The 27,565-nt window shown below is 41.7% G+C and overlaps 2 protein-coding genes across 2 annotated transcripts; one reads left to right on the forward strand and one right to left on the reverse strand.

The window, feature by feature from the left end:
• Positions 1 to 1,814: 1,814 nt before the first annotated feature.
• On the reverse strand, positions 1,815 to 15,467 carry LOC129376578 (mucin-2-like). Its single transcript, XM_055056174.1, has 4 exons — positions 14,936 to 15,467; positions 7,027 to 7,536; positions 5,776 to 5,927; positions 1,815 to 4,884 (listed from the first exon to the last, which is right to left on the reverse strand). Exons 1-4 carry the CDS (start codon positions 15,459 to 15,461, stop codon positions 4,840 to 4,842), a joined length of 1,233 nt encoding a protein of 410 aa, XP_054912149.1. The 5' UTR covers positions 15,462 to 15,467; the 3' UTR covers positions 1,815 to 4,839.
• Positions 15,468 to 17,490: 2,023 nt separating this feature from the next.
• Positions 17,491 to 20,194, forward strand: mmachc (metabolism of cobalamin associated C). The gene is made up of 5 exons (XM_055056185.1): positions 17,491 to 17,604; positions 17,790 to 17,987; positions 18,683 to 18,835; positions 18,931 to 19,107; positions 19,424 to 20,194. Exons 1-5 carry the CDS (start codon positions 17,491 to 17,493, stop codon positions 19,604 to 19,606), a joined length of 825 nt encoding a protein of 274 aa, XP_054912160.1. The 3' UTR covers positions 19,607 to 20,194.
• Positions 20,195 to 27,565: the final 7,371 nt, after the last annotated feature.

Genomic DNA, 27,565 nt, shown 5'->3' on the forward strand with positions numbered 1-27,565 from the left:
AGTTTTAAATATGATAAGAAAAATTGCATTATCTAGAATGCAATTCCTTTTGTGTTCACTTGATCATTTGCAGCAAATGATGCATCAAAAAAACAAATAAAAATACGGTTTACTTATCTCTTTATTTTTTGGATTAATAAAGGCAAAGCAGAAGGTGCTAATTATATTTATTTCTCTACAGAATTTTAAGCTAGAAATCCCAGGGTTTTTCCAGCTTAAGCACCAAATGCATATCCTTTGATACATTTTTACCTGAAATTTCTGTCCTCTCCAGGTAATCAGTAACCAATTGCTAAATTAGTTGCCGATTATTTCGATAATCGATTAATTTGATCAATCGTTTCCCCACTATGCAGTTTACACATAATTTTGTCCACTGAATTCTTTCAGCTTTAGTCGACAGAAAGTCATTATTAGTCAAGTAAAACAAACTTCCGTTAAAAGACTAAGTAAAAAAATTTGCAGGCAAAATCTGTGCTGTAGTTAAATGTAGGGCAATCCTTCCCGGAAACCGTAGAAAATTTGTAAACTCCACTTGCACCACACGGGACAGCTTCCCTCAAAACCTTTTTAATTGCGTGCCAGAAGTGTGAGGCGGTCTTGTGTAAGCTGTTCATGCCGGTTTGAGGTTCTGCCGGGACTTGGCCCACATGTTCGAACAAATTCGGGGCTGTGGGAACCGTCCCGGGCTGGCAGCTGTTTAAACAACGCTTTGAACAACCTCGTCATTCACTTGTTTTACAATGGTCAGCGATAAAGCACGGGAAACAGCGGGTTCTTTTTATTTTTTAAAACCATATTTCAACGTAAAGCCTCACGAACAGCACTGCAGTAATGGCTTCCACTCACATGCGGCACCGACTACAAAAAAATTACAGGTCCTGACGGAGCGACAGGCTGATTGCTGAACCGCATTGTTTGATTTTTCTTTCTTTTTTTTTTCCAGAGAGATGACTAAAAAGCGAGTTCTGATTATAGCTCGCTAGGGCGAAGTGGCGCTTTGATGTGGGCAACTTTGCTCAGGGCAACCGTGAGATCTGCATTGAGACAAACTGATCCCTGGTCGTTTGCAAAAGAGGAAAAAAAAAAAGTTCCAATTGCCCTAAAGTGGTGTCTTTATTTGAACAGAAGATAAGAAGCAGCGATGCTCACCAATCAACACATTAGACAGCTTTTTAATAGTCTACACATACATTAAAGAATCACAGACTTGGCCTTAAAAGTTCTGGGTATGGTGGATGGCACAATGCTGGAAACCATTACTCTGCCACGCTGGGCAGAGTAATGGATTTTTAATGGGCATCTTATCCTCCCATGGTGCACTCTCCAGCCCAGGAGGGATCCAGTGAGGGATGCTTTTTGGCTGCCGTTAAACTGACCAAAGTGGAGGCGGAAAGAAATCGAAAACCATTATCGATATTAAGGAGCCAGTCGATCTCCGCCTTCTTCTTCGTGCCGTCATGTCTGCCACGAGTTGTTCTATCAGTTTGGCACACACACACACACCCACACACCCACCCACACACACACACACACACACACACACACACACACACACACACACACACACACACACACACACACACACACACACGCTATGCTTCCACTGTAACAAAACAAAGTTGGAACACTTTCCCAAATCTCTGTTTTGTGCAGCATTTACACACTTCCTGCTAAAGATGATTTATTCAATTAGCATAAGCTCACAGAAACATTTTTGCCCAATCAGCTTTAAATATAAACATCTTATTGTTGTTTTTTTTGTTTGTTTGTTTTACAAAATCACCACTGGCCTTGATTTCAACAAGAATCACTTGAAAATAAAAAAAAGCTTTTTCTTTAATTAAAGGGGAAGTATTGTGGGTTTTCCAAGCACATAGTGTCATTTTATAGCACTATCAAGTAATTATGTCACTTTCAGTTGTTATAAATACACTGTCTCCACCAATATGACCTATAAGAAATTTGACTTTTCAATTTAGCGCCCTTGTCTCTTTAAGAAGCTGCTGCTCTTCCCAAAACTGCTTTAAAGCTGGCCAACACAACAACGTTCCTCTGTCAAGCATTCACAGACGTTCATGGAAGCATTAGACTGAGAAATAGTTCATATAACAAGTCCAGCAGATATGCACTTCCACCAGGTGTTTGCTTGCTGATTGTTTGTGGCTAGTCTGGAGGAGCTGAGTGGGGGTGTCTCTGGGGAGGGCCACCCGGTGGTCGGCTTGGAAACTGCAGCTCTGAGGAGGATCTTCACGTAGGAGGCGGCGGCGGCGATTGGTTCCCCCAAGCATTTTACAAATCCAGCTGGAAATCTTTTTTTGTTGAGCCACTAGCCTGGATGAAAACCGATATTTGAAATGCCATCACACCCAGGAGGTAAAGAAGGTATATCTAATAAAAAAGCATGAGCAAGAGACTGACTGATGTATGGAGAGGAATAGTCAAAGATCCATCTCTCTTTATGCTCCTTATTTGTGAAATGTTAGATATTAGACTAAGCGCTGTCATATAGGAGGAAGGAAGTTGTATAAAAAGTATTAACAACATGGTTGCCATTAAAATCTGTTGGACTGGATTTTCTACAACTTCCAGGATGATTTTACAATTCTGCAAGAACAGATGATTTTGTTTTAAGGCGTTTTAAAACATCTAAACCAGCACTGTACACACCACCCTCGGTTTGTCGCAAATATTGTTTGAAAAAAAGTGTCACATTTTATCTGAAGTTCCATGATGTTGCATGAATAAAACCCATTTTCTTCATATTTTATGCTAAGCTGCCCTTTATTGTTCAGTGTGCCTAGTGTGAAACAGCACTCAGGCATGCAGGGAGTCTCTGTGAGCGTTTTGTGTTTTCGCCCACAGCAAATGTCTGTTTCAGAGGAAAACAAGAGATCAACTTATGTGTTGCAGCATGTACGAATAGATGTTTTCACAGAGTTTCTGTTGGTGCTGCTGAAGTCAGAGGTTGTCGATGGCAGACGTCTGACACGGGAGGAAAAAAAAAACATCTTTAATCATAAAAAAAAGTAATCGGTGACTTATAAATGGCAGAAATATTCATTTAACACGTGATGATGACACTGATCCATGAATAAATTGCTGTGGGATTTAAAGACCTGCAGCCTCAGCCACACAGAGACCATTTCCACCATTGAAATGCTGAAAAATAAGCTAACGTCAGGAAAATGTAACATTGCTTTATGAATATGTACAATTTAAAACAAATACGTGTAACTTGCACATTCAACAATTCTGCTGCGTTTTCATGGAGTCAGTCAGTGGTTCCTGCAAACATACAATGAAACAAAAACCGAGTTCAGACTCGTCGGGTTTGATTCCGCATCGGAACTAGGCATGGCTCAGTACGACTTTCTCTACGACAACCTAGAATTAAAACAGTCTCATGAAATGTCAAGCCTGAATTCAAAATCAATTTATAACATCATCCAAGTGCCAGGTGCTCTGTCCTTTAGCTTTCAACCTATGACCGTTTGTGTTTGTGGTTACCAGAAAGGTTTACAAGATGCTACTTTTTTTTTATTTTTTTGGTAAGAGAAGGAAATGTGCGACTGGCATTGTGAAGCAATAGGTGGGGAAGGGGGATACTTTATCATGAAACTTTCAGATCCATAAGGTATTAGAAACCAAATGATATGAAGTACAGATGACCAGCCCATCCCTGACTGGAGACAATGCACATTTTCACCCTTTTCACTTGAATATTTGCATAAAATATGGCTTATGTACAGAAAAAATCTACAAAATACCTCTGAACTTAAAACAACATGCTGCCAAGTGGCTCCACTTGTTATAAATTTGTGCTGAAGTTGAATGGAGACTGCTTTGCCCTATATATGTTGGCAATCAACATCAGTAGTATGTGCAATGCTAACAATAAGCGTCTGACCTTTATTTTCCATTGGTGCTGACTGAAGACCTGCAGCAAGTGTAGAGTGCGGCTTCATTACTTTGGCTGGGTGTTAACACGATAATTGCTAAAACCTGGAAATTAATTTTGTTCATCCAACAAATAAATTGAGAAATCAAGGAAGGCTTTCCACTGAAATGTGTAAGGCACTCCGGACTAAATGCCTGAGGACAACAGAACCTTCAGTCTCATGGAAATCAAACACTAACTAATCCCTGCTATAATGATCCTCACTGGGATGCAACTGACAGACACAAATCTGAAAACCCACCAACAACAACAACAAAAACAAAACACTTAAAAGCACAATGTCAACAACCTATTTACAAAATCAATTTTTTATATTCCCCAGAATCAAAATTTATCTATGCTTTCCCTCATCACTTACCCCTGAAAAGTAAAGTGCAGATTTCTTAACAGAAAAATCAGAAGGGTCTCTCCCTCTCTCCTTTTCCTGTCTGTACCGACTTAAACCCAACGAAGCGTCACGATCACGTCAGCCTGGGTCTGAGCGTCACTGACTGATGGGACCGAAAGCAGTTTCCTTCTGCTTTACCTTTTATCAACCACATGAAGGGCATAACAATATTTACACCCTCAAACTTTATATGTACAGATAGCTCCCCTCCCCCCCAGCTTCAAAATAAAAAATAAAAATCACACACAAACCACACCCCACTTTCCAAAGGAATTCCTCCTGGCTGTTTGTCTTCATCGTTAAACTTCCATTTAAATTAGGTCCGTGTCCGCTAAGTGTCCAGATAATCTGGGTAAGTAAAAGCAATCCCGGCATACACTTACTGCTACCCATGTGGATTTCTGTTTGGTGCTAATTAAGAAGATTCTGTTCAACAACCACAGCATTTACTGTCCTGGTTTGGAGAGCAGAAAAGACTCTGGTTGGGCCTTCAGTAGCTGTACATGGACAGGGGTGTTTCCTCCATCATGTCGTCCTATGGAAGAAAAAAAAAACCCAATAACAATCACATTACTGGACAGATCGGCTACCGATATGATCGAAGTATAACAGTAGCCACAAATTGTACAGATATGATTTAAAGAGAGAAATAAAGGTAACAGATTGGGAATTTAAAGTGTTTGGGACCCTGAGAATCCTTTCAACAGTGGAGCTATAACTGACAAAAAAAAGAGAGAGAGAGACTGAATATTGCCTTGATACACAATGCCTTTTTTCACCAATAAAAATGTAAATAGTGTGGCTTTCAAACACATTCTGCCTCCCAAACTTCGACACTACAAAATAGCAAACGGTGCAAACACAGCAAAGGTAGACGGCACCTGTCAGAGTCAATGTGAGGAAGGTTGTTGTTGTTAGCATACCAAAAAGAAATAGCTAATGAGCTATTAGCATCACTGTAGACAATTAGCAAATAAAAACCATACGATTATGTTTTAATTTGGTGACTAAATAGTGTTAGCATATTGGCTAATGATGAAATAATAGCTGCTGTTAGCATAGCACACAATCTTAGCTTATACGCTATTTACAGACTGTTTGCTAATACTGTGACTGGAGGGGGCATAGTTTTTGATTTGACTTGTAGATAATGTTTGGTCTTGATTTCAACATGCTAATGCTAACATGTTAGCTGCTATTAGCACTTTCTGAATAAAAGTGCCGTTTCATGGTTTTAAATAATAAAAATAAAATTTCCAAATTCTTCATATGTTTAAATATAAAACTTACAAGGGCGACGACATTAGGAAGTGAAGCAGTTTGGGACAGTAATGGTGAACCTGGAGGCCCACCATGTAGAAGAAAAGTCTGAGCCTGAAAACATCTGACAGACTCAGTGCTGCCTAAATGTATGCAGCCGGTTTACCATTGGCAGGTCCTGCAGCCGGTGAAACTGTGGTCCGCTTTGTCTTCGGCGGAACTTGAGGAAGAGCAGCAGCGTGATGACGATGGCAGTGATGATGAACGCCGACACCAAGCCGACCAGAAGGGGGTCCAGTCCGGGAGAGTCATGAGATTCTGTCGGAGGGACGAAATCAGTAAGGCGCCGTTCCTCTGTTCAATGCCATCGCAACGTCCACCATGTGAGATTAGTGTTTACTTCTGGCTAACATGGTGCGAAAGTAAATGTATTTGTTTTAATCTGTGACTGTAGCTAAGTAGAGGCACTGTAGCACTCAGAGTGCTTATTGTGCATCTTAAGAGAAAAGTCAAACACGACGGGATGCTAAATTACACAAGCAAAATTTACTAAAAATATTTTTAACTATTAATTATTTCAATTCCACTGCACTACAACACTTTCTGCTGATTTTGTAAAAAATGAAATTCTAAAAATACATTGGTGTTTCTGTTCTCCAATGTGATTAAAAGTGAAAATTAATAAACAAATCATGAATATTCATCAGAAATTAAGTAAACCTGTGATTGAAATGCGGTTAAACAAAGTTCTCTCATTGATCTGGAAACCATCTCAACATTTCCGTCCTGCTGTCTGTATATTTTAGCGCAAGAGGAAGTTCTCAAAATGGATGTTGCCATGGAGCAATGTTTAGTACACCTACAAGTTTCGTTTCACATCCTCTGGTTAAACTAACAGTAACCACGAGGAGCTGTTCCTCCGCTTCATGGAAAATGACAAAAAAAAAATCCCAAACGCCTAATGAAACCACACAGTGAGAAGAACAAAGCGAGAACTTTGACTGGAATAGAAGCTCAACTGATGAGAAGCATTTCTTTTACTTTAATACCGATGGCCTCGATTAAATCCTCTACTGAATAACAAAAGATGTCTAAACTGAGTATTTGTATATCTGCGGGCGCAGATATACGAATCATCTGAAAGGCAGACAACAGCAGAGAGATATACGAGACAGACAACTGAATTGTCAAAGCCTGGGTCTCATGACGCTTCTGTCCCTTTCTCAAACAAACACATAATCATGTAGTGCTTGGTAGTGACAGCGCCTGATCAGGACGTCAACGGGACGTTTGTGTTTGTGAGTGAGGAGAGACGTGCTGGTGTGCGTTGGAAAACAAAGAACAACGCCGCGTTTGTCGCTTTAATTCACTCTGGGCTTCATCCAGGACAAAAGCTGGACACTTATTTTGTACTTACTGCTGCCCTGCATGGTGAGCTGGGGTGAACTCTCTGCATGGGTGGAGGTGATGTTCATCAGCGCCGTGGTGGTGGTGACTGGGGTGGGTTTAGTAGTTGCAGAGCTGGACTGATTAGCATTTGTGGACGGCTGAGAAGGGGTGGTGTCTCGAGACGTCGTGGCGTTGGACGGCGAAGCGGGAAACGTGCCAGCGGCTGTAGCCGTCGCTACCGTCGTCGTGGCGTTAGATGTGGAGACAGAAGCGGGGGAGGAGGTTTCATTTTGAGCGGAGCTGTTTGAAGGCGTAGAAGAGGTTGGAGCGTCATGTAAAGGTGTGGTGTGACTCGGTGAAGACGGAGTCGTATGTGGCGCGGATGTGGAGAAAGTTCCCGTCGTGTTTGTGGCGTTGGTTCCAGTTTCAGGGGCTTCAGTGGAATGGTTGGAAGTAGCAGGGGACACTGATGGCAGCTGAGTCACTGAGGTCTCATTCTTGGTCGGTTCAGGCGCCTGCGCAGTCGTCGTGTTAGCAGCTGCAGAAAGAAGAAAAAATGCTGTCAATTAAGTACAGTTGTTTTTCTGCCAAGCGAATAAAGTGTTTTTTTCTTCGTAGAGCGTGTGTGGAATAGAAGTCTAAACAAATATCTTATTTTTTTCATTTTCAGCTTAAGCGACAGGATGTATTTCAACGGCGAGATACTGTATTTATTTAATTCTTACCTGTCGTGCAGGAAAGATAGGAAGATATCAAAGAGGCAAAGAAAGCTCAACAATGTCTCAATTCAACAGAATCGATTGTCTCGACTATAACAGGCCACTGACGTCAATATTTTTTGTCGACAAATTCGCTTTATAAGTGAGTTTTTTGAAATTGTTTAGTTACTGCTTTAATGGAAATTGCTGTCGGTGGCTCCTGCATGCGACAATGCCTCGCTGCCTTCATTTGACTCCTTGAGCACTTTATTGGTTGGAGCATAAAAATAATGGCTTTCATAAAGGTTAAATTAACATTTCTTACAAAAGTTGTAGTCAGTGTAAAAAAGTTGAGAAGCTCAAGTTAAGAAATAGAAATGTTGGCAGTAAATGCCATTTCTGATGGGTGGAAGTTGGGAACCAACTTAATATCTTACCTTTTGTTTACTTTTTTATGTGCTCTATAGTGTCACAGACATCAACTGTGTGCTACATCATCCACTGAATAAGTGTTGATGGAAATGCTTACATGCAACATTGGTTGAATAATGCTGCATCTGTTTAAATAAATAATTTTACATTTTTCTTCAGTGGGTAGAGACAAAAAAAATCTAATATCAAAATTAAAAAGGCAAAAATGACTGCAGCTTTCTGCCTGCTTCAATCATTTTATTAAGTATTGTGCAGATACTGGGTTCCTGCCTGGTAGTGAAAACATCTTAAGCGTGAAGCAACGAAAGTGTGAGAAAGACAGACGGAGGATGAGTGTGTGAATATGTGGTGGGGGAAGCATCTCATTTCTACCTTTCTCACCCTCACGTGAAATGTCACACAGCATTTAATCACTTCTCTCTTCTCCACCCAACAGCATCTGAAGCGCATCCTAACTAACTTTTACAACACTATCCACCGCTGTGATTCTCCAGACAAACTGCAGGCACAGCTTCTGTCTCTCATTCCAGCGGTCTGACCTTCTCTTTGCTCTACTTTTTGGGTAGCAAGCGCTTGGGGCCTGCAGGTGTTATGTTTGTGTCACGTCTGGCAGCATTGTAACCTTTTCGCAAGCGCTGCGACCCACTTCTGGACATGGAAAAACTGAGATAAGAACCGGGCTAAAGATAGCCTCTCAACTCTGAAGCAGCTGCTCGTTTCCTGCTCCTTTAAAGTTCGTTAGGACTTCCCGCGCTGATAAACTTTAAAGAGACAAAGACAATGGCTTCAAAATCCCAACATCGTAACAAAACAAATATGGATAGTGTATGACTGTGCACTCATACACTATCCTGCATGCGAGTTTCGTGAACACAGAAGTGCTGCGGCTACCGTCCAGTTGAGCTGCTGCTCACGCTGGCATCGCTGGAAATCGAGTCGGTTATTCATCCAAAATAGACGGAGACAAGCTAGAGCAAATCTGAAGTAACATTCTAAGTTATGTGCACATTTCTGAGTCAGTGTGCGATGGTAAACAAAAAACGACCAAACCTTTCATTGTAAGGCCTTCCCCTGCACACACCAATTCCCACTCATCCTGCTTCCTTTTTAACAATTACAACAGGAGATATAAGAAGGCTGTTGGTCATTTTGCCTCTTTGACGTCTTGTACTTTTGTAGTTTTGGGTCGTCATTCAAACAAGTTATATCTGTCAGGAGATGGTTGTTTAGATATTTTGTTTTGATAAAGTGTTATAATCCCTTGCATTTTATTTGGGCTGATACAAGAAGAAAAGAATCAAAACTAAACTAAATTGGGTGTAATAGGATCTTGCTTTCGAAAAGGATCAATTATATAAGTTTTGAGTATTTTTGTGGTTTTATTCCCTGAGAATTCATTTAAGTACTTAAGGGAAATAAACACACGCGATGGTTCATTTGCACACATAAAACAGCAGTAGGAAGGGGACAACGACTGTAAAGCTATTGATTTACTATTATGAAGACAGGGTTTCATTGGCATTTTAAAGACAAAATAATGACTTTCAGTCATGACTTTTATTCCACACAGACCTATTTCACCTCTGTCATTTCCAAAAAGCTGCTAGTGTTTACAGGGCCACTTCAATCCATCAAACAGAAGTGGAAAGTTAAAAAGGAAAATCTTTGGTGCTCAGCCTTCCTGTTATCTGCTTTAGCTTTCATTCATCCCCGAATCTGCTGAGGAAAATACCTTATCCTTTCAATCACATCTCTATGCTTCCAATGACATTTTGTTAAAGACTTGATTTATACTAAAAATTCAGTTAGTTACAGCATAAACGCCAAAGGGAGCTGCTACCATGACCTGGAGGAGCGACAAGAGTTGTGGCTTATGACTTTTCTTTTAAAAAACATTTTTGTAGTTGTGTGGTTGTTCTCGTTTTTTTCCCCTTTGACGCAGGCCTCAACGTTGTGACCCATTAGAAGATGCGAGCTTTAACCACTGCCCCAGATTTTGCCAAATCAAGTTGAAGCTCTTTGTTTTGTATGTGTGTGCGTTCACACACACACACACACACACCCCTACACACAGAGTTGTGTGCGCACACACACACACACACACAGAGTCGTGTTTTCATCACTTGTGGGGATTTCACATTGACTTCCTTTAATTTCTACAGGCTAACCCTTACCCTAATCCTAACCATAGCCTTCACATTCCTAACGCTTACTTTAACCTTTACCCTAAGCCTAACCATCATAGACCTAACCACTAACCCTTAAACTACAATTTCCCTCATTTCCCACATTGTAGACAGAAATAGGTTCCCATAAGGATATAAAAACCTGGTATAGTCATGTGTTTAATGCAAAGTTTGTAACAACTTTTCAGTCCTCTGGCCTCTGGTCTATTCTCATTGTATTACATCCTCAGTTTTTAGAAAATGTGAAGCTTTATGCAATGCAGTAACACTGTATTCATTCAATGGACACCTGCTGTTAACGTATGTTTTATTTATTAAAGTCGTTTATGTCTTAATGCAGTAAAAAGGAGATCAACCTTTTTGTAATGGAAAGAGAATTTGTACTTCTTTGAAGCAAGTATGACAAACATACAGCAGACAGCTTTAAATCCGAATTACTGAAGGCATTTTCAGAAATATCCAACCAGACATTCTGAAAGAGGAACAACTTAAAGAGTATATGTGAAAACCTTTTCATTTAGCCTGAGGCGTATCTTCATTTAAAGATATTGCATCATAACTCGGGCTGTATCTCTCAGTACTTTCTTCTTCAGATAACTCCTTATCTTCCAAAACAAGCATGCCTTGCAGGAGATCTTCTTAAAGCGAGGCACTGAGTATTTGTCCATTTCTACCCAAGCTTTAACTTCCTGGAAGATGCATTGAGGTATTGCTTAAATATTTCCGCACCAGGTTTTCTTCCTGTGATGCCATCTATCTTGTGAAGCACAGCAGTCCTACAGCAAAACCCCAAACAACATCATGCTCCTCCCTCTGTACTTCGCAGAGGGAGAAAGCATTTTTCAAAACTGTAATGTGTGTTTTTTTTCTGATTTCTTTCTTGCTGAGAAGCCTTTCTGCCCATGTTGGTGCAGGAGTTCTTTCACTATGGATTATTAATTTATCACCTGGAAGGCATGATTTCTGCTCAGACTTGTGTATAACTGCTTGAACAAAGGAAGGAAATTATACTTTTGGAGGTCAACCGTTCTCTTTTTGACATCTTGCTTATCTTTTGATTTTTTTTTCTAACAAGTTGTTACCTTGAAATGCATTCACAGGCTTGTCTCCTTTTTTTTTTTTTTTTCAAATACTCTGTACAGTGTGTCCAGAAACCATAACCTGGCCTGGGCTTAAAGAATCGTCTAAAGGCAAAGCGGTATTAAATCTTCTTAGCTACACTGACGCTAAAAAAGGCAAATATGTGTCTGATTTAACGTCTGAACCTGTGAGTATAATTATGTGTCTCTTTATAGAGTGAATGTAAATATCTGACTTTATCTGTGTATTTTTACAGCTTTCTACATTTTGTTGTGCTAATACGTAGTTCCAAACTGTATTGAATTATGTGTGAAATTCTGCATACAGATTCCCCATTCTGATAATGTGGACTTTTGTTTTGGAGTATTTTGCAAACTTATTAAAAATAGAAAACCAAGAAATCTCATTTACGAAAGCATTCACGGCCTCTGATTAATTTTGTTAGTCCACCTCTGGCAGCAATCACAGCATCGCGTCTTTGAACGCGACACCACAGGTTTAGTTCAGCTGTCTTTACCCAGGATTTTGAGGAAAGAAATTCATTTATTACTATTTGGAAAAACCAAATGTGGTAAAAGGGAAGCGCTGAATAGATTCTGGACGCACTGCAGCTACAACCTAATGTTTCCAATCACTGTATTCAAGGCTTCCTGCTGACAATAAGTAGTGTTTAGTCACCGAAGCACACTTCTTTCATATCCTTTTAATGATGACCTTTGTGTCCTCTGTTTGCCCTGTCTTTAATGTCTTCATCGCTATTTCCCAAAGATCCATCTCTGTTCCTCCCTTTGATGCAAACCAGAGCGCTAATCTAATGTGGAGTCATTACCGTTCACTAACACACTACCCTGATGCCTTTCATTACCTCCACAATCATTCACACAGAACACACTGGCAGCGAGAAAGAAAAAGAGAGGCCCTATTTGAACTCTGGATGATACCAGAGCTGATACACTCATAAATAGACAGAGGTGGTAGCCTGGATAATGCAGCCCTTGTTTGCCGAAGAGGCTTTAGCAAACGCTGGACTAGGAGTCTGGCTTTTTAAAAAAAAAATATATATATATATATATATATATATATATATATATATATATATATATATATATTTATGTTTCTGTGTGTGTGAGCAGAAGGTGTATGAAGAGGCTCACTGTTTTGCACTGAAGCTCTTCCCTCTCTTAAGATGTTAAAGCGTCTTACTCATGCACTCTCGGAGCAATGCAGCATTGCTCCGCGCCTGGGGAAGTGTATTTCCCTCACTAACCTGACCCTGCCAGTAAAACACAGCAGGCATACTCAGCTATCAGTGCTGGGAAGAGCTCCGTCCATATTTCTGGAGAAGACAAAGGCGAGCCAGATAGTGATATCAAGTCATAACAAGAACTTAGGGAGCTGTGGCTCAAATGTTTTTACATTTGTGTCACACTTAAAATGCAAACAGAACCTGTCTGACAGCATGAAGTAGGCTAGAAGAGCGAAAAAACCCCCCAACATATTTAAAATCTAAAAGAAACTAAGTGATTGACATCTATCAGTCTAGAAAGGCTTACAAAACCTTTTCCAAGTCTTTGGGGCTTTCACGTTTCATGATTTCATCGCAGAAAGACGCAGAGCCAAAATGCCAACCATGGTAGCTTCCCTAGGCGAAAAATCACAGCTTCCCAAAAACAACCAAGTGTTCACTGCACTTCACTGCTTCAAAAACCAGAACAAAAAAGAAAGAAAAAAAAAACAACAACTAGCAAGTTCATCTCCAAACGGTTCCATAGTCAAAGTCTGGATTTAAATCTGAGATGTTGTCACGTAATCCTGAGCAAACTGCTCATGGTAGAAAAACCTCGATCGTGGCTGAAACAAAACAATTCTTCAGAGAAGAGTGGGTCAAAATCCCCTCGCTGTGATTTCAGAGATTTATTTTCCACAATAAGAAACACTTGGTGGCAGATGTTGCCAAGGGCAGCACATCCAGCTTCAGGGTCGTTTCTTTCCTCTAAATTAAGTCATCGCTAAACATTGTTTTCAATTTACTCAGCTAAAGTCTGATTTTATAATGCTAATCTATAGTGTGTACTACACCTCAATGTATGGTATTTATCGCAATATGTTACATAATACGCTCACTGTATCAGTGGAAGCATTTTATTTCGTTAGCTCTGTGCATAAAATGAAATTACAAGAAAAATTCAAGAGGTCACAAAGGTCAAGAGTATGCTGTGGAGATTTTCACAGAGAAAGTTAATTAAATGCCACTTTTTTCCCCCGTTCCTTCCACAGTAAGCAGCTTTAAGGCTCTGCATAAAGTCAGCTGCACTACAGAGGGAAGCCAATTAGCACCAAGTGCGTAAAATCACATCGTGCTGCTGCGCATAATTAGACGTGTCATTTATCACAATGTTCCACTCTCGCCAATTACAGCCAATAAATGAGCTCCGGCAGAGTCCTGCTGGTTTCTGTCCATTTAGGTAGACAGCTCGGGCCAACGAGAACCTTCTCAAATGCCAGAGGCTCGTTTTCTCTTTTCATGTGTGAGGTGATGATGGGGAGGGGGAGGGAAAATAACGACAACTAAAAGGAGACAAAGTGGTTCGGAACAGGTAGGACTGAAAACGGAAGGCGGTTTGAGAGAGGTACACAGGACGTGCGAGATGCATAACCCGAAAAAGGAAGAGGAAGCCAGACAGACAAGGATGAAGTGTGCAGCCATGAAAGCAGGGTGGAGGTGAAGCAGAGCTTCTAAAAGCTCGCTTTAGATCGCAGTGTGTCGGGAGTTTTCAACCCTAACTGACACATTTCCCTTTTGAGTATTTATGCATAAATGTTGAAATAATTATGAATGTGTTTATTAATAATTTATGTTACTAGTTTGAAGGTGATTATTTTATCCATTTATTGAATTTTTTTAAAGCCGACTGTCAAAAAGGGGTGATGGCAACTGAAGGACAGCCATTGTCATGTTGACATATTTGGCGACGACGAGTTGCGCGTCGTCTTGTGGGATGCAGCATGTTAGCGGGCAGGGAGGAAGCAGTAGGTGGAGCAGGGGGACATTTGCACTTTTATAATGATGACATGAATGCAAGAGAGCAATCGACGAGTTTTGGAGAACTGAAACATTTAGCTATTTGCCTACATAAATACATTAACTTCAACAGAACGACCAAATCAAGTCGAGCAAAAGTTTCCACACTTTCACACTTTTCTTCTGTTTTTCAAACTGCTTCTGTTCTGTTGAGTTAGTTTCTTTTTTTAGTTCTAGAAGAAACGCCGAATGTCTGCTTGTCCTCAAATGACATCAGGTCCAAAACAAGTCAGTTTTAAAAGTTAAAAGTGAGGCTAAAGAGCGTCATTAGCTTCAGGTAATGATACTCTGTTGTGTTTTAAGATTGTTGGTGTTTTTTTTTTTTTTTTTTGGTGTGCCACCTTAGGATTGTTCTTGGCCCCAAAACTTTCTAGAGGCGCCCCTGACGGTGACACAGTAAAAACAGCAGTGACACTATTTGAACAATAAATAATAATAATAATAATAGTAATAATATACCTTCATTAGCGGACCCCATGTTGACGAGCAAAAGCGCGCAAAGAGCAAACCAGAGTTTGGCCTCCATCATCTCGATCTTCATCATCATCACCTCTTCAGAAAGAAAGCGAGCGGAGTTGAGTATCGCTTTCTCTGAAAAGCGTCTCAGGCAGGACGTCCCTCCCTCCCTCGCGCTGTGTGTCGTTCGCGGTCCGGTGGAAGACTTTCCTCCAGCGTGTGGAGGATCCGCGCGGCTGGGTGTCTGGAGCGGGTCTGGTTCACCAGCAGGAGCTCCTGTGGACGCGTGGCTGGAGGGACTGGAGGAAGGAGAGTCGCTGCTGCCGCTGTTGTTCCCTCTCTCTCTCTCTCTTCCTCTCTCTCTCTCTCTCTCTTTCTCTCTCTCTCTCTCTCTCTCTCTCTCTCTCCGCCGCAGCAGTGCCACGTGTTCCGTGTCCAACGCAGGTCTGCGTGTCCGTGTTGGACGCCGCCGCTCGCTCTGTCCGTCTGTCTGATAGACGTTTCCTGCAAAGTGAAATGACTTATACATGAGAGAGAACAGTGCCGCCACCCCTTTATCTAAAAGTCGTTCACTGCGGGGACCGGAAATACCTCCACTTTCGCGTCTGATGGGGAGGAAGTGGGAAATAAATTAGTTTATTACCCCGTAGTGGCAAGGAGCTCTTTATTTAGACCCGTTTTTGTTGTTGCATTCTTGAAAGTGTTTGCGAAACACTTTGATTTCTGCTCGACGCAGAGCAGGAATCAGGACAAAATGAGAATCCAGAAAAACTCCCAGTTTTGTCTGTTTTATGAGTTTATTTAAGAGCGACACAAAATCAAATAAGATCCATGAAGACTTCACCCAGAACCTGAGGAAATGGTCATGATTCAATTGAATTTACATTACTGGACGTTTTGATCTAATTGCACACGAGGTATTCGCACATATCAAATATGATTTTAGTTCTATGTTGCGCTGAAAAAGTATGACATTTAAAATATATATATTATCTATCCATCCATCTATTTTCTAACACCCTTGTCCCTGGGGGTCAGGAGGTCAGGGTGGTGCCTATCTCCAGCTAACGTTCCAGGCGAGAGGCAGGGTTCACCCTGGACAAGTCGCTGGACTGCACAGAGACAGACAGGACAAACAACCACACACACACACACACACACACACTCATTCACACCTAAGGAGAATCTAGAGAGATTATGTTTTTGGACTGTGTGAGGAAGCCGGAGGATCCGAAGGGAACCAACGCATGGACAGTAAGAACATGCAAACTCCGTGCAGAAAGACCCCGGGGACGGAAATCGAGCCCAGGATCTTCTTGCTGCAAGGCAACTGTTCCACTGTGCAGCCCTATAATAAATAAATATCTTAGTGAGAAATGAATATATAATTGTTCCATGTCCCGTTGAGAGGATACTCTGTTTGAAACCCCACTGTGGAGCGAAACAACACTGTTCTGACTTCAGAGCGTCAAGTTTTCGTGTTGAAGGCGGTTCTTGATTTTGCCAAAACTTGAGCGGACTTGAAGACGACTTTAGCAATCACACACACACACACACACACACACACACACACACACACACACACACACACACACACACACACACACACACACACACACACACACAGACCTTGCCCCTATTGATAGTTACTCATCAGCCATTTTAATGAAATATCCTGAGCTCTGGCGACACCTGCTGGCCAACCTTCACCAATGCTAAATGAAAGTGTTATCAAAGCCGTGGCCTTGTTTAGTTTTTTTTAAAATAGATTAATTGTACTTGCCATCATAAAATAGTAAAATAGTATTAGCATTTTTCGCTTAAAAATACAAAACATTTTTAAAATGTAAGTTTGACAAAAAGGGAAATAGGAACAGTTATAAAAATAATTTAGAAGTAAAATTTGAGGATTCAAAGACAGAAAAAAAAGAAGAAATAATTGTACATTTTCAGCCAGTTCCTCTTATGTTACTCCCTGTCCAGCGGATTCTTTCGCTTTCCAAAACAGCAGCTGCTACATGAAGATATTTGTTGCAGCACACTTGTAAAGTTGCTTTTAGTTCCACCAAAACACACTTTATCGTGTTCGTAGAGCGCTCACTTGACAATCAAAACAAGATTCGCCTGCTCCAAATACGTAACATAGCTCACAGTGCAAATTATGTAGATATCACCTGTAAAATACCTGAAAGATGTAACCCGTTAGATTTAGTTTTTACTTACCGCAGAAGTTGGTTGATTTCTGACTCAGTCAAACCGTAGTGCCTGCTTTCCTCCAGAAGGGGGCGCCGTAATTTGTGGGAAACCACTATGTAGTTCCTGAGGAGCGTAAGCAACTAGTATTTGTGGGTATTGTTGTTCACAAGTTACTTTATGACTAAGAAGTAAGAAAAGAGCACAAAGTCCAATTGTAACTCCGTAAATACACGACGCGACGTATTATATCATTTTTGTATTATAAAATACGTTTGTATTTCACACAAATAGCAGAAACAACCGGAAACATGGCGTAAAGTCCTCGATGTGCCTCGCAAAGGAACTCCATATCCCACAATTCCATGCCGCGCGTTACCAACGCAACAATGGCGGCTTCCTCTGCCAGTGTGGAGGGTGTAATAGGACCACTAAGCAGCTGTTTAACTAAACTAGGGTTTGAAGTGCACCCCCTAAAGGTACGGTAGCGTCCTGGCTAGTTGAATCAGCTTCCAATTTGAATCAGTGTTTAGCTTTACTTAATTCTTATTTATATTTTGCTACATGTACAGCTAATTTGCTTCAAATTTGCTGTACATTAGCTTGTCCATATTTTCCTGCCTTGCTTGCTCTTATCGGAGTTTTCATTCCTCCATGTTTGTAGGTAGGCTGGTATAACTCAGTGTTGCCTCCTTCCTTTCACCTGCCTTACCCAGATGATGCCTTGGCCGTGGTGGTGCTCAGCACTCCTGCTATGTTTGAACAAGCCTTCCTGCCCTTCTTGGAGCGCAGCAGCATCCACAAGCCATCCGACCCGGTGGACCAGTGTGTCCGGCACTGTGTCTCCACCGCAGTCTCACAGGTGAGAGTAGAAGTGAAGGATCAGAGCAACGGGCCGACGACAAATGCACACCACACTTTTTACCTTATTTGAAAAAACATGAAAATCTTGTGTCATTTGTTTTTGCTTTAAAAATATATGCTATTTTTTTTGTTTATTCCCTAAAATTCCAGTAAAATACAGTAAACTTTCTGGTCATAATATGACAAAACTGGAACAGGTTTTAGTGATGGGAATACATTTTGCTCTTTATTAACGGACCCATCAAAGCAGCAACTGAGGTGAGCTATAGAAGGGCCTGTGGGTATATGATTATTATAATCAAAATAATAATTTTCATTATTGCTTATTTCATAATTGATTTCTATATTATGTTTTATAGTGCACAGTACTTGGAACTGTTTTATTACTGAACTGAGTTGTGCGAATTAACTTGGCTTGATCAAATCCCCATGTTGAGTCTCTTATATGACTCAAGAATCAGAGAAGGAGACGTAGCAATAAAGCAGAATATGTACCAAACTGTTGTGTAAATGATGTTGTAAGGACTCCTTGCATCCTTCCAAACTTTTGTCTTAAAGACCTACAGGCACTGACACAGACAGGTCATCTACTGCTTGATGGAGATGTTGGCGTTCCGCACATTTATATCGGTTCGCTCTTGTCATCTCTGACTTATTTAGGACCTCTAAATATCGTCTCCTTCTCTCCCTCAGAGTTTTCCAGAACTGAAGGTGGATGTGAGGTACGACTACGAGCTGCTGCCAAGCAGGAAGCCAAAGTTCTTGGCTCAGACTGCTGCGCACGTGTCTGGAGCGGCGTTCTACTACCAGCAGTCTGACGTCACAGACCAGCCCTGGGCCGCAAGAGTAATACCATCGATTTGTTTGTCAAAACAAATAAAGGTTTGTTGTCGCTGTTTCTCCACCTCAAAGTTCATCGGTTTCGTCTGTTTGCTTGGCAGAAGATGTTTGGAGTTTGCATCCATCCGAGCTTCGGCGGCTGGTTTGCCATCCGGGCCCTGCTGGTGTTTGAGGATGTGACGGTGGGCTCTGAGCTGGTGCAGCCCGATCCTCCGGACTGCGTTGCTTCCAGAGAAGACAGAATCAAGCTGCTGGAGGCCTTTAACTTCCACTGGCAGGTGCACAAGCCATTTTAAAGACACGCACCAAAAAAATGAATCTGACATAATCCAAACAACTGCAGACAGATAACCTTTAGATAAAAGAGCAGTCATGTGACAGTTTTGCCTTCGCTGAAACTCTGGAATTTCTCCGGTGTCCACCTAAACGTGGGCACCTAAAACATGAACCAGACATTAGAAATTGATCAGTTTCAATGTCATAATCCCTGACCAATTATGGTGAGCTTGGTACATAACGGTAAAATAAACGTTAGATTATTCTAAGCCTTTTTTTTTTTAACGATCACATTTTACAATTTCTCCTTACCACTAGGACTGGACATACCGAGACATAGTCCCTGTGGGACAGACCTACTCAGAGAGACAGAAGGAGTACTTCTCCACTCCCCCGGCTCAGCGCCTCGCCCTTCTCAGGAGTTGGGGTCTTTTGCCAAAAGAAGAGGCCCAACCTGATCTCAGCCCATGTGAGCAGAACCAGGCCAACGGACACGGCTGACGCCTCGCCCTCCTGAGTCCTGAACCCTCTGCTGCTTTCATTTGGTTTCATTCAACCCCAGCTGAGTTTGAAGCTGCTGTTGCATGTTTATTTTTTGTTGTTGTTTTTTTTATTTTAAACTCCTCCGTTTCCGTTAAAAGTCATTTGAAGCTGGAGGAGGACATCTTTGTGGGAATCATTGTATCATGGATGTTTATGAATTAAATGTGCTCAGGTATTAGAAGACGTTGTATCTGGTCGACGCACTGTGCTGAATTTACCAGAGGCCGATTGATGAATGCATCTGGTTTGTGCATCCAATCGAAAACCTCTGCAGTTTGATTATTGTATTGATAACTGAAAGTTTAACTTATAGATAACTTGTCAATGGTTCAGTGAATAACAGCTTTTTTTCCTGCAGTTGCAGAAGATGGGTTATTAACTGGACACACAGTTGCAAATTTATGTGCTGCAATGTCCCAGTCAAAGTCCACAACTCAACCGAATTGAAATGCTGTGACTAGACTTTGAGCAAGCTGTGCAGAAAATAAAATCTCTTTACTTCCATGGATAGAAACTATTAAAAAAACCTTTTTATTCAGTAAATAATGACAGCGTGAAATGTGTGGTTTGTTCCTCGGATGTTGATTTATTTTTTTTCACTATGATCCTGGATTACTGAAGCATAACTTCCCAATGTAGATTTTTCTACTTACGTTTGGTAATCAATTGAAGAGGAAGGCACATTGATGTCATTACTGTTGTTTTTATTTTATCTCATATTACACCAAGTTTAGATGAAACAACGAAGCTTTTTTCCCTCTTCACGTCAGTTCAACCAGAGACGAAAAAACTGATGAGAAAAATATGTTTTAATGTGCTTTACTTGGGTCAGTTAAACAATATTGAGCATAAATGAACACTTCTTGACTTATATTTGCCCAGATTTCACAACACTAAACAATACAAGAATCAATATTTTTGACAAAACAAAAATCTGCATCGAAATTTCTTACAAGCACAATTTGTCCAAACTGTCATGACAAGAAAAACTGCTGTTTAATCAGAAAGAAGTGTTAAAAAAGTAAGAAGCCCCCACTGTGTAAGGTCTCAGGTCCAACCGGCAGCCAGGCTGATGAATTATAGATGTGGACTCGCTCTGCTCCTCCAGGCCGGCGACAGACCGACGACTTTAAACTGTGACTAACCCCTCTGCTCTGCACCCGAGACTCAAACCAAACGGTCCTCACTGCTCTGTTCGCTCCAGTCTGGTTCTTAAAGAGAGCTGAGGAGCTGCGCTGTGATGGGAGGGAGGGAGGGCGTCCTGCAGCAACAGACACTTTCACGCTTGAGCCTCTGAGTGTCAGTGTCCTCCTCTGTGAGCGCAGACCGGGAGTTTGTGCTGCTGTCTCTGAAGCAGCTGGAAAAAATGTTCAATGTTTGATGAACTTAAAATTTGGCTGCAGAAAACGTTAAAGTTTAACACTGCAGATCCATAACTGCGTCCTCTTTAACGGACAACTTAGAAGCTTGACTTTGGTCGTGTTAAAGCTTTGCAGGTCTTTCTTTGCAACGCCTCCCTCCTTTCCTTAGCGCCTCATTGCATCTCTTCTGTACAGCTGCCTCCAGCCCCCACCCCTTCTGCCTCCTGTACTGCTAGGTCTATCTGTGTACTGAATCAGCATTTTAGAGCAGTGTGCCGCAGGCCTGCAGAAAGCCAGACCCTGGACTTAATTATGTTCCCACAGATACTCCCATCTCCCCTCCTTTCTTGCCCCATCTCACTCCCCTTCCCCCCCTTTTTCTCCTCACTCCTCATCCTGCCTCTCTCAACCCTACGTCGCCTTCCGAGGATGTAAACAGTGACAATGCGTCCCATCTGGCTTTTTATTTGCAGTTTTATTGGGAGCAAATAAAGGTTTAATTGGAGGGTTCTGGCTGTCGGACCTCTAAACTGAACGCACTTCATTCAGACTGCAGTTTAACACAAAGGGAGAGAAACAAAGGGATGGTCAGATGTCCTGGAGTTTCCCCCCTGCCCATTCTCATCTTTTATCTCTCTTCAGTTTGTTTGTTTGTGAGCAGCTCCTCTGATTTGCTGTTCATTTTACAGAGAGGACTGAGACCATTGTTTCACATCACCTCGCCGCTGCTTTCACAATGTGAACATCAGCAGCAGGTTTCATGTGCAAAGCAAAACATACTGATTTAGGGAGATGGGAACTACACATTTTAACACACGTAAACACAACGTTACAATAGACCAGCGTGCAATTGTGAAGTGGAACTAAAACGTAGATCGTTTTCAATGTACATGTTCCTGTCAGAAATCTGAAGCCGTGGTTTTGTTTGTCTTCCGGGCTCTGCGTCATCAGTTTATGAATTTTACAACTGGGCCAGAGTTTACGTGTACATCTTGACGAGGTCACTAAAGGAGCGACTGCTGCCGTTAACTTTTTGCTTTCACTTTGACATGGAAAGTCCTGCAGGACCGTTGTTTTGTTGTTGTTGTGTTTTTATGTGTGTGTGGATGGTCCGACTTCACAAACCCCCAGTTGGTGGAGGCAGAAGGCTCCACCCAACCAGGTTCTGGTTCTGCTGAAGGTTTCTTCCTGCTAAAAGGGATTTTTGTTCTCTACTGTTGATCAAATTCACTTTTAGCACGACGTCAATGAATTAATCGACCAGCCAACTGTTAGGAGGAGCGACTGCTGTAAGTTGGCGGCTCGATGCAATCTGCTGGGTTTACTTGGATATTAAACTTTTTTTTCCAGGAGGATAGAAGTTTGATATCTAAGTAATCAACATGATTACTTGTGACGAATTGGGATGTTTAGAAATGTCTTTGATTCTGTTTGGATTGAACCGGTGACACATTTCGGTGTATAAATCGGACCTTTTTTGTAAAGTGCATTTGTTGTGAATTTACACAACATAAACAATATGATCTGAACCACTTTGAGGAATTTCTTTGCCATTTTTGTAGATTTTGCCCAACTTTCCTTTGGAAATAATTCAAGTTATCCAGCAAAGCAAATGGAGAACTTCTCTTCTGAGCAATTAGTAACTGTTGCCAGATGTTCTCAATTGGTTGTTTATTAGAACGGACAGGTCTAAATAAAAACTAATACTTGTTCTGTCCGCAGACTCACCTGGGCTGAGAATCTCTGCATCTCCTCCAGAGTGACCATATTGCTCTCAGCAGCTTGTCTAACGATGCAGCTCTTCTAAAGCTTTTCAGTCAAAACTAAGCTTGTGAGACGTTAAGTAAAGAAGATGAGGGCATGTCAATACTCGCCTCCAGAACCTGCCATTTCCCCTCTGACTGAAGAGCCTGAGGCGTTTTAGAGCAGCTCTGTAGCAAGTCCCGTAAGACTGACGTGAAGCGGCGCACTGCTGCTGCTTCTCTGAAACCTAAAGAAAAAAAAACGTCACGCCTGCCCCCTGGCTGAACGCTCGCACGCTGCAGCAGAGCGATCTGGTGCTGCGAGTCGGATGGAAACGCGGAGAAAGACGGGATGAGTGGTGTTCCGCGGGGTCAAGGGTCAGTGAAGCGGCGCCGTCCGCCCACAGACATCGGCTAACGAGAGGAGAGGAGCAAGGCCAGCAGCAAAGCAGCAGCAGAGGAATTAGGAGCTGAGCGGAGGAACACAGAGAGAGTGTGGCTGAATATTCAGACAGCTATTCAATTTTTTATTGTATTTTTTATTGTATTTCTTCTTCTCTTCCTGCACCACATCCATCGGCGCTGACTAAGCAGTCTCGGATGTCCCCCTGCAGCCAGACAGTGGCGGTTTCAGAGTGAACAGGGATGGGAGCGCCTGGAGAGACAGCTCATTACCAACCAGCCTCGATGGAGTTTAAAACCAGAAGTGCTTTTGTTCCTTCGACGCCCACAAACACCGAGCACATGTGATAAATAAAGCATCGGGTGGATTAAGGTATCAGTAAATCAGAAAACGCCAGCGGGCCTTTTTTTTTTTTCCTTTCAGCTGCTTCTCCTCTGGTTTTCCGAGCCTCACAAATAAACACTGAACTCTCCAGTTAAAGTTAAACTAATGTGGCAGGAAGAGCTTTTCCAAAAGACTCTTATCCTCGTGAAAGGCTGGCCAGTTACTCAGTGTGAATCAGGTAACATAACACTCCCTGTTATTTAATAAAAGGGACCTGAACACACTCTTAAATAAACTTTTCTCAGGTTAACTGATATATTTCAATTCTTATTTTTTCCTGTAAATAAAAAATACAACCCTTTCCAAACATTCTCACTCTATGAGCTATCTTTCTGTCTAAGAAAGGAATTCAAATAATTGACTTTTATCTTTAGGAAAATACGAGATGTTTGACATGGCGTTGTGCATTTGTTAAATAAAATACACTGAGTCCTAATGTAACATTTTTTTGAAGGGATATGAATAGTTTTGCCACCTGTTCACGAGGTGTCACTTCCTGTTGCGATCTGCGGGCCGACACCCGACACCACATAGGTGTAAGGCTCTCTCCATAATCCCCTCCTTTAGATGAACTTAATTCCTCTGGGAACGTGAGATATTTAAATCCCTGAGCTGCAGAATGGAAATGCAGCTCCTGAGGAAACACTGAGGATGTGTGTGTGTGATTTTTGAAACGAGGAGTTGATCTTACCTGTTTGTTGTTCCAGATTTATAGTTTAAGTCAAAGAAAGGCCTGCATGGGAGTAAATAAAATACAGCCTCAACAACAAGATGGTGGCATATATAAAATTAACCAAAAAAGAGAAGAAGTGAAATATGCCAATATACAGGCATGATTCAAACATTATTAGTTTCTTTTTTGGAGCCTTCTTGTAATTTTTGAATTTTTATTAAGAGCCTAAAGCTAACGCAGGCAAGCCAGAAGCCTCTTGCTTCTTTCTGCATGGTTACAATGATCACATGGCTTATGTGTGTGTGTGTGTGTGTGTGTGTGTGTGCGTGTGTGTGTGTGCGTGTGCGTGTGTGTGGGTGTGTGTGCGTGTGTGTGGGTGTGTGTGGGTGTGTGTGCGTGTGTGTGTGTGTGGGTGTGTGTGGGTGTGTGCTACATTAAAGCCTTCCATGGCTCCACTTCTCTAAGAGCTAATTTATAGCCGTGCATTGAGCATTGCATCACAGCTGCTAGTGAACTCTAAATCATTCACATTTACAATATCGATTCCTTATTGGTTCTCTCTGGAGCACAAAGAGCCAGCGGCCAGGTTCACATCGTCCATGCAACTTTTATATGCTTGACGTTTTTCCTCTCTCACTTTTATTGCCCTTCGTTTCCTTAACCCTTCAGACAGCCTCTCTTTTGGCGGATCATTATCTTTGATTCACGTCGGTGGGCTGTAACACCATTTCTGTAGCACAAGAGGATCAATGTCGACTGGCCGGGAAATGTTACAACCAACCCTCGTCGTGCCCCTGCTTCCATAACTGGAGGCAAAAAATGGCCTCTGCCAAAGTGAGAGACCGCAGAGGGCTGCACTCTCTGGGTTTGCGTTCTCCACATTGATTTCAGCCTGCAGCAGGAAAACGATGATGAAGCACAGAGTTTAGCTCAAAGCATGAGGTGATAAATGTGTATGAGTACGTGCATGAGTATGCGTATGTTTACCATATTAAAATGATGGCGCTTGCATCAGGAGACAGATTTTTTTTTCTTTCTGCGTTTTTAGCAACATCAAAGTAAACTGCTTGATTATGATGTAGTTGTGCACTGACTTGCAGAACTACATCATGACCTTTTTTTGTCCCATGATCAAACTTGAAAATATTTTATTTGGATTTTGGGAGGGAGGTGCATACTTTGGAAAGCCAAAGAAGCGTTCATCTTTGATTTTCTTCTGCAAGTTTTCTTTTTAAACAAAGCAAAGAGGTGAAGCAAGCATTTATATTCCGCCCAAATGATATTAATATCTCAAAACAAAACATGGTGGAAATCCCTGAATTAGCTGATAGAGTTCACCTGAGTTCAGACTCTCATTCTGAAAATAGAAGGTCTCAGCTGACAGGAGAAAGACCACTGGAAACTCTGAGGAGAAGCAGAAATTCACTGATCAGACAGACCAACACATCAACAAGTCAATTCTTAGCTGTGCATTCTATGAAAGTCGCCAGAAACCCACCAGCCACAGAGTGGACAAACAAAACTCTGGTCAGATGGAGCCGAATTGAACCTTTTTGGCCAGCAGGCGAAACACTTTGTGTGACTGAAAACTATCAACAGCACAGTATCATCTTGAGTACACAATCTCCATTGGGAAACACGGTGGCGGTAACATCATGCTGAGGGGAGGATTTTACCCTGCGGGGAAAAAAGGAAGAGTGGAAGAGTTTCACCTCGAACCAGACAAAAAAAATTGCTAATATTTTGCGTGTTTGCAGTGCTTGCAGGCGTAGCTGCAATAAAACGATGTTGACCAAACCGTATTCACGGTCAGGCTCACCTCAGGACCGGAGATCCTGTGTGACTGGTAGCTTAGAGCTAAGTAAATTCATCCCGTAACGAAGAAGGTCACAGGTCAGGTCTAATCCAAGAAATTGAGTGAAATATTCATGGGCACATGTGGAACTTCATCTGAGCGCACCGAGGAGGCAGGAAGAGGGCACGGGCTTCGCTTTCAAACCCCTCAAGTGCTCAGAGCACCTGCCTGCCGTCCGACATCCCGCATCGGTAAGTGTAATGAGAGAACACATGAATTCATTAAGCTCAGATTGACCCGCTATGACGAGCAATTTAGTCTAAAACACACTCAGGCACCTGCGGGAGAGAGCAAATTAGCATTTTAAATGGGAACGATTATAGGCCAGGCCACCGAGTGTGCGTGTGTGTGTGTGTGTGTGTGTGTGTGTGTGTGTGTGTGTGTGTGTGTCTGAGTTCAGACACACAGACATCTCCTCTCACCACTCTCTTACTAGAGCAACATATCTGTAGTTTGCTGCTGTCTAAAATACTGACACTACATAATGCTCTCCTCCCGCGCCTCGCTCTCTCTTTATAAATAGAGTTTGCCGGCGCTGAGCGCAGCTGGAGAGGCCTTCTCTTGAGCGCTCTGATCTGACACAACACAAAGAAAACAAATGTGCATCGCTCCCGTTCATCTGGCAGGCCTTGCAGGGAAGGGAAGGCGACAGCGTGAGCGTTTTAATCACTTTATTGGATCTTCTCAACAAACTTCAGTTTGATTTCGTCGTCACTTCCTGTTGCTCTGATTCAGCGGGTTTCAGGTTGTGTTTGCCCGTTTCTACTGGTCGTCATTAGCTGGATATTGTTTGGTTTTAGTTTAGTTAAAGTTTTTTCACACGTTGGTTCATCTTTAAGTGCAGAATTCAAAAAGGTCAAAGTGTCGTATTGTGATTATTTATATATCGAATGGAGCGGGAGCTCAAGAGAAGATCGCATTTTCAAAACTTGCATTCAGTCATTGTTGAGGCATTGTTATTGTTGACAGCTGAGTGGGGAAAAATATTGATTTCACATCAGTTCAAAAAGCTGATAAATAGATTCATGAACACAAAAATGACTAATATTATACTTATTGTTTCAATATGCGCTAGTTTTTATAAGACACGATAAAGTTTCAGGTAGTTATAGTTTTTCTCCATTTTTACTTCAGTTAACGATGTTTTCTTCATTTCAGTTTTAGTTTTATTAGTTTTAACCTGGATTAAATTTGATGCAGATGGGCGCTATATGTGAGTTTTATTTGTATGCCATCAATTTGCAACTTACGTGATTTCAAAGGACTTTTCTCAGGCACTTGGTGACAGCAGGTGGAAAAGCTTTCGCTTTACCTTGTAAAGAGCGATTTAATGATCTCTTTTTACCTGTTATAAAATTTACTCTTGAGGATCCCTGATTTGAAAAATTAAACCAATAGCCAGCAATGTGCGTTACTTACTGGTTCTAAACTATGTACAAAAAACCCCCAAAAACAACAAACTTTCATTTTAGAGTGAAGCTCAGGTGTTCTTCATATGT

Source organism: Poeciliopsis prolifica, unplaced genomic scaffold, assembly GCF_027474105.1.
Source record: "Poeciliopsis prolifica strain line A6 unplaced genomic scaffold, Auburn_PproV2 SCAFFOLD002, whole genome shotgun sequence".
Taxonomy (NCBI): Eukaryota; Metazoa; Chordata; class Actinopteri; order Cyprinodontiformes; family Poeciliidae; genus Poeciliopsis; species Poeciliopsis prolifica.